The sequence below is a fragment of the Alligator mississippiensis genome, chromosome 3, assembly GCF_030867095.1.
Source record: "Alligator mississippiensis isolate rAllMis1 chromosome 3, rAllMis1, whole genome shotgun sequence".
NCBI classification, from domain to species: Eukaryota; Metazoa; Chordata; order Crocodylia; family Alligatoridae; genus Alligator; species Alligator mississippiensis.
The window spans coordinates 1,751,586-1,759,151 of NC_081826.1; the positions used below are offsets into that span (position 1 = coordinate 1,751,586).

The 7,566-nt window shown below is 66.5% G+C and overlaps 1 protein-coding gene across 1 annotated transcript; it reads right to left on the reverse strand.

Moving 5' to 3' along the window:
- Window positions 1-329: 329 nt before the first annotated feature.
- MFSD3 (major facilitator superfamily domain containing 3) lies at window positions 330-6,479 on the reverse strand. Its single transcript, XM_006267342.4, has 6 exons — window positions 6,255-6,479; window positions 4,472-5,179; window positions 2,993-3,140; window positions 2,707-2,813; window positions 846-955; window positions 330-723 (listed from the first exon to the last, which is right to left on the reverse strand). The coding sequence occupies exons 2-6, from the start codon at window positions 5,151-5,153 to the stop codon at window positions 550-552; spliced, it is 1,221 nt and encodes a 406-aa protein (XP_006267404.3). The 5' UTR covers window positions 5,154-5,179; window positions 6,255-6,479; the 3' UTR covers window positions 330-549.
- Window positions 6,480-7,566: the final 1,087 nt, after the last annotated feature.

The following is a 7,566-nucleotide window of genomic DNA, read 5'->3' on the forward strand; positions in this document are numbered from 1 at the left end:
CTTAACCCTTCCCTGCCTGCAGCTGCCCCTGCCGCACCTGGGAGGGTGCTGGGCTCCTCCACAGCAGCTGGGTGCGGCCCTGTGCCCCTTCCCACCTGTGAGCACGACCAGGGTCCCCTGGCAGGGGGCAGGGGCATCACCGGCAGGAGGCGGGGCTGCAGCCAGAGCTCCTGGGAAAACAGCCCAGCCCTGCCCAAGCCATGCCCATGGGGCTCGCATCCGGCTGCAGCCCTGCCAGCCTCCGCGGCAGGCAGAGCATTGAGCCTGGGGCCAGGATAAGAGCCTCTGGCCGGCCCCGTGGAGGGGTGCAGGGCACCGGGAGCAAGGAATGAAGAACAGGCCGTTTAATGTCCGAGCTGGAGCATGAGGGGTCACGGAGCTGTGCAGGGCACCCGAGGGTCCTGGGCAGCCTGGTGTGGGCAGCGGCAGGGCAGGCCTGGCCCCTGGCTTGCCCCCTCTCTGTGCCTGTGTGAGTCCGGCCATGGCCCCGAGATGATGCCCAGTCCCAGAGTGGTCATGGGGAGGGCTGTCAGTGCCCGAGTACCCCCATCAGCTGCCAGCCGGCGGGGCACCGAGCACGTAGAGGAGGGCCCCCAGCGAGAGCAGGAGGAAGCCACCGAAGCTGAGCCCGAAGCCGAGCTGGTCCACGAGGCCACCAACGACCGTGCTGAAGGCCAACTTGCCCAGCACCTCCAGGGCGGCCAGGACGCTGTAGTGCGTGGCCTGCGGGGACAGATGGTGCCCGGTGCCGTGTTAGCCTGCAGTGCCGGGGCGGAGGCCAGGCCCCGAGGTGTCCGGTGCATCCCCAGGCCACACTCCTGGGGGTAGGGGCGGACGCAGGGTACCTGGATGCTGGTGTCGGCCCGCTGCGTGCACTGCATCATGGCGCTGAAGGTCAGGGTGGTGACGAGCCCCCCGAAGAGGTGCTGGACACAGAGGCTCAGAACGGCGGCCGCTGCAGAGGGGAGAGAGGCAGACACAGCTCAGTGTGTGAGAGGCACCCGCGTGTGCCCTGCTTCTGCCACCGATCTTCCCCGGGGCCTGGGGCAAGGCACTTCACCTCTCGGAGGAGGTGGGTGGAGAACGGGGCAGGGGCTGGGGGCATCCAGACACATTGCAAGGGGCAGAAGGTTGTTTTCAGCTACATTCTGCCTGCAGGAAATGCCGGTGTCTTGCTGAACGACCCTGGCCCCAGTGTGAAGCTTGACCATGCAGTCACTGTGTCCCCCCGGGGCGCAGAGTCCCCGAGCCATGGGGCTAGCAGGGAGCTGCGGGGTCACATCCAGTCCAGCCCTGCCTGAGGCAGGATCAGCCCCATCCAAACCCCCCAGACAAACCCCGTGGGTGACCTCAGAGCCACACGACACAGTCACCCCTGACACAGCCCCAGGCATCACCCCCACCCCCTGGATACAGGGGGCCATGGCCACCAACTTCCTGCTGCTGCCGGGGGGTCACGGGCGCTGCAGAGAGCCCAGGCCGCGGGCGTGCCCCCGCTGCACAGGAAGGCAAACCCCCCAGTGTGCACCAGTCTGAGCAGGGGGAAATCCCGTCCTGCCCCAGTGCAGCGCGGGGCTGAGCCTGAGTGCGGGGGCAAGACCCTCCAGCCGGGACCCTGCGGGTCGGTGCAGCAGGAGCACTGGCACAGCCCAGCCCCGTCCCTAACACCCAGCGCCTTTGGGGGAGGTTTCAAACCTCCCCCCACCCCGACACATGGAGCAGGAAGGGGCAAACATACACCCCACGGGGCAACCAGCACAGCCCAGAAGCTGGGACATCCCCACAGCAGAGCATGGGCATCGCTGCGCCCAGATCATCCCCACCCAGTGCCCGTCCAGCCTGTCCCTGAACCCCCCCAGTGCGGGAGAGCCCCCTTTCCTGCCGTCTACCCCACTCCCTCCCAGCTCCCACAGGGAAGCAGCTTTTCCTGGTCTCCAACTTAAACCTGCTTTGCTGCAACTTCAGGCCAGGGGTCCGTGTCCACCTCCGCAGCTAGAGACAAGGAGCTTCCCCTCTCTCCGGCAGCCCTCGAGGCATCCACAGAGCCCTGCTGTGTCCCCTCTGAAGCACCTTTTCCATCCTCTCCGCCTGTGATTTCCCTTCCAAGCCCCTGATCTTTGCTCCCTGCCCCGGCACCTGCCTCGCTTCTGGTTGAGGGGAGTTTTCCAAGGGTGTGGATGACGGATTTGTCCAGGCTGGCTGGGACGGGGCTGATCCTGCTTCAGAAGGGGTTGGACTGGATGCGACCCTGCGGGTCCCTGCCTGCCCCACGACTCTGGGACTCTAGGATCCTCCCCATCCTTTTTAAAACGCGGAGCCCAGAACTGCACAGGCCCCTCGGTGAGGCCTGACCAGCGCTGAGCACTGGGGCACGATCACATCCCACGCGACGCGACTCGTCCAAACCACGCCGAGCTCTGCCGCAGAACAACTGCTCCAGTCCTTTCCCAGACTCAGAGCTGAGTGCAAGCAAAGAGCCGGCATTTGCTGCAGGGGCCCCGAGTCCAATGCAAGGGCCTGGAGTCTGACAAGCTTGGGAACCAGAAAGCAGGGGGGAGGGAGCTTGGGGGCTCCCCCAGACCCACCGGCCAGGCTCCCCAGCTGGACCACAGCTCCCGGACGATGCCTTGGGGGGCACGGGGCAGCTGACTTGGAGCCCGTTGTCTATCGTGCTCCCAGCGAGAGACCCCGCGGGGCTCAGCTTACCTCCAAGGAGAGAGATGTGGGGGTCATACGCGAGCAGCAGCAGGGTCTGCAGGCTCAGGCCACAGAAGCGGAGCAGCAGCAGCGTCTTCAGCAGAGCCAGCGGCTGCCTGGAGGGGAGACAGGCTTGAGGCAGAGGCTGCCCGTGGAGTCGGGACTGGGCTGGGTGCCCCCCTCCCCACCTGGCCAAGGGGATCGTGACCTGGAGAGAGCAGTGAGGACAGAGGGCTCTCACCGCGCTCTCCCAGCCCGTCTGCACGTCCGCCCCGCGAGCCCCTGTCCGTGTTACCTCTGCCTGGACATCAGCTGCCCGCCCAGTGAGGAGCCCAGGATGGAGCAGGCCACGGCGACCATCCCGTTCCAGAGCCCCAGCTGCTGCGGCGTGAACCCGTGGTCCAGCAGGAACAGCGGGAACATGGTGGCGGCTCCCTGCTCCCCTGCAAGGGAAAGGGGTGCCGTCAGGTGAGTCTCGGCCCCCAGCTCCCCCCTGGGGGCTTTCTGCCCATGGCGGGTCATACAGCCCCACTGTATCGGCAGCCGCTACACCCGCCTGTGCCCTCACAGGGACTGGGAACGCCTGGCTGGGCTGCAGAGAAGGACCTGGGGGTTATAGCGGACCAGCAGCTGAACGGGAGCCAGCCGCACGCTCGGGTGCAAAACACGCCGAAGCCTCCCAGGCTTCTTCCAGCTCGGCTTTCCTGTGACAGATCAGGAACGGCTTCTTCGCTGTCGGAGCAGGGGGGCGGCGGGACAGCCGGCAGGGAAGGGGGGCACTCTTCTCACTCGAGCTGTGCAAGCACGAGTGGGGGATGATCTAGGTGTAGCGATGCCTGCGTTTTACTCTGGAGACTCCCCCGGCTCCTGGGCTTTGCTGGGTCCACATGGAGCCGGGAGGGACCTCCGCCCCCTTGCTGCCGTGCCTGTCAGCCTTGGGGTTTTTCTCCAGCTCTCCCCCAAGCGCTGGGTGCTGCAGCCCAGGCTGGGGATGGGGCTGGGCTGCGCCAATGCTCCTGCTGCACCAACCCCGCAGGATCCTGCCCAGGCGCTCAGGCTCACCCCACGCTGCACTGGGGCAGGATGGGATTTCCCCTTGCTCAGACTGGTGTGCACTGGGGGAGGGGGAGGGAGGGTTGCCTTCCTTTGCAGCAGGGGCACGGCCTCGGCCGGGGGTCTCTGGAGCATCCGTTTACCTTTTACAGCAGCAGGACGTGGGTGGCCGCGGCCCCCCGGGTTTCCCTGGGGCAGGTTCGGGTGTGATGCCTGGGGCTGTGTCGGGGTGACGGTCGTTTTACGAAGAGTTTAGATGATGGTTTGTTTGGACGGGGCTGATCCTGCCTCGGGCAGGGGGTTGGCCTGGGTGGGACTCGGCAGGTTCCTTCCAAACCGAACTCCCTGCGATGATTGCTATGATCTGGGACCCGCAGGGTGATGACAGAGAGGATGGAGACGGGCTTTGCCCTGTGGCTTTCGGAGTCAGGTCGAGGAGCAACGGCCTCAAGCTGCAGCAGGGGAAACTGAGGCTGGAGATGAGGAGAAAGGCTCCGACTGAGCGGGGTTCAGCACTGGAACAGGCTGCCCAGAGGAGCGCGGGATCTCCATCCTTGGAAACCTTCAAGAGCAGGTGTGTCCACACAGACACACTTGAATCAGGGCTAACCCTGCCCGGCGCGGGCGGCTGCACGAGATGTGGCCTCGTGAGGTCCCTCCCAGCTTGACTTTCCCACGACCCAGTGACGTGCCCCTGCGGGACCCTCCTTCCCCGACTCACCCAGCTTGTAGAGGAGGACGAATCCCGCGGTCCACGGGGTGCCCGGCACGCGCAGAACCTCCCGGACAATCCTCCGCGGCTCGAGGGTCCCGGCTGGGGCTTGGCTCTCCCAGCTGGGGGGCCGCGGCAGGAGCCGCAGCACCGGCGCCTTGCACACGTACAGCACGGCCACGAGGTAGACGGCGGCCAGGAGGCAGAAGAGAGTCCTCCAGCCCACGCGGTGCAGGACGGCGAGCATCCCGCCGCCCGCCAGCACCGAGCCCAGCTTATAGGCCACTACCTGGATGGCGTTGCCGTGGCCCACTTCGTCCCGCGCCAGGAGCTGCACGGCCACGCCGTCCACCGCCACGTCCTGCAGCGAGGCCAGGAGGTTCATGACCCCCAGCGCCAGCGCCAGGGGCAGGAAGTCGGTCTCCGGCGACAGGGCGGCACAGGCGAGGCAGGCCAGCGCCAACCCGGCCATGCTGAGCGCCAGCCAGGCCCGCAGGGCGCCGCACCGGTCCACGCAGGGCGCCCACAGCACCTTGAGCACCCAGGGCAGGTAGAGCGCCTTGGCCAGGCTGATGCGGGTGAGGGACAGGCCGGCGCTGCGCAGGAAGACGGGCAGCAGGCCGGACTGCAGCCCGTAGGGCAGCCCCTGCACGAAGTACAGCGTCCCCAGCAGCGCGTACTTGGCCTTCATCCTTCCTGCCCTCCGGGGGCGCGGGCCTGCGGGGAGAGGCAGAGCCGGGGGCTCAGGCGCGGCCGTGAAGGCCCGGCCCGGCCCCGGGGTCACAGGACACACGAGTGCATGTCACGGGACACACATGTGCGCGCACCCATGAGATGTGCGCACCCGTGCCACGGGACACCTGGGCACCGAGGCATGTGCACCCACACGGGACGTGTGTGCACCCACACTATGGGACACACGGGCACCCACGAGATGTGCGCACCCACGCTACGGGACACGTGCACCCATGAGGCCTGTGCAACCATCCCACAGGACACGTGTGCACCTGTGAGATGTGCACACCCATGCCACGGGACGTGTGCACCCACACTATGGGACACATGCACCCACAAGGCGTGTGCAACCATGGCACGGGACACACGTGCACCCACAAGGCGTGCGCACCCACGCTACGGGACACGTGCGCCCATGAGGCCTGTGCAACCATGCCATAGGACACGTGTGCACCTGTGAGATGTGCACACCCATGCCACGGGACGTGTGTGCACCCACACTATGGGACACATGCACCAACAAGGCGTGTGCAACCATGGCACGGGACACACGTGCACCCACGCTACGGGACACGTGCGCCCATGAGGCCTGTGCAACCATGCCACAGGACACGTGTGCACCCACGAGATGTGCGCACCCATGCTGTGAGACACCTGGGCACCGACAAGGTGCGTGCAACCATGCCACAGGACATGCGTGCACCCATGAGATGTGCGCACCCACGCCATGGGACGTGTGTAACCACACTATGGGACACACGCACCCACGAGGCGTGTGCACCCATGCCACAGGACACGTGTGCACCCACCCACGGTAACAGGCAACCTGTAGCCACGTGATGTGGCCAGGATACAGGCAGCCCCAACACTGCCCAGGCAACCGTTGCCAGGGTGCCCACCCCTCCTGCTGCCATGGCAACTGAGATACCGTGGTGACCCCCCGTGGTCTCGGCACCCCGCCTCCCCACGGCCACTAGGCGCCATGGCAACAGTCACCCTAGCAACAGGCGGCCACGCAATCCTGGAGACCCCGTGCTCCCCCAACCCCATAACCTACAGCAGCCCTCGGTCCTCCACGGCCATCGAGAACGCGGAAGCGCCGGCTAGAGCGGGGCCGCTTCCCGCTCGGCTCCTTAGCCACGCCCACCGCCCAGCCATTGGCTGCTCACGGGGCCCTCCTGGTTCCGCCGCTCGCTGCTCTCCCCGGCCCTTCTGGCCCGGCTCTCGTTCCTCTCTATGGCGGTGGAGGACCGAAGCGAGTCCCCAGCAGCAGCTGCCCCTGGCAGCGCCCGGCTGTGCCCGTCCCTGCACCGCCCCCCCAGGAAAGCCCCCGTGTCTGGGCACAGCGCCCCGCCCCGCCCCGCCCCGGGGGGGCACGGCTCGGCTTTAGCCAGCGGCAGGCGTTAGCTCAAGCGCTGCAGCCCCGAACCCTGGCACGCCGCGTTCCACACGGGGCAGTTTAAAGTGGCATAGAGCCGTGCACGTCTGTTAAGTCACAGCCATAAAGCACTTTAAATGGCAAAAAAAAAAAAAAAAAAAAAAAAAAGCCACTTCTGCACAGAGCCTAGGGCTCCATTACTGCTCGTCTGGCACCAGCCGGGGACCAGGGGCACGCGCGCACCGGGCATGCGGTGTTTAACACCAACACCGGGGAGGTCTTTTCCCCCCATTAAAGGGGGAAAAAGGGGGGCATTAAAGGGGGCTCGTGCCCCAGAGGCGGTGGGAGCCGAGAGCTCAGCCACATGCACCAGGGCTTGGACACGTGCGTGGAGGAAAGGGGATCGATCGGTGGCTCTGGGGCAGGAAGTGAGGGGCACGGCCTCCGCATGGCCCTGCCTGGACCTCAGTGCTGGGGGCTGCAGGGAGAGGAACGGGAAAACCCAGCTCAGACCTGCAGCTCCGGGACACGGGGTGGGCACAGGACGGACCTGGGATCTGCTGCAGTCCACGGCAGCTCTTACATTCTTGTGCCTGGCCCTGCTGGCCGCCCCGACCCCTCCCCTGGGCCCCGGTCCCTGCTGGCGCTGCCCACCCCGTCCTCCCCAGCACATGCAGAGCGGCCCCTCCGCCCCCTGCACCGTTAGGGCGCGTGGGGAGGCCGCCTGCAAAGACTGAGCCGGTCCAGAAGGACGGGGCAGGGTCAGAACTGCCCGGGTTGGAGGCTTCTTGCCCAGACACCCAGCACCCCCCTGCCCTTACACTGGGACCACAGCAGCGTTCCCCAGTCTGCCCCATTTCCCGGGGCGTGTTGGCTGTTGATGAAAACCACACGCCATGGTCTCAAGGACTGGCCCTGGGAGCAAGGCAGCCATTTCTTTACCCAGTGTGAAGTCACTCCACGTGCCCACGTCCCATCCTGCGCCACCCCA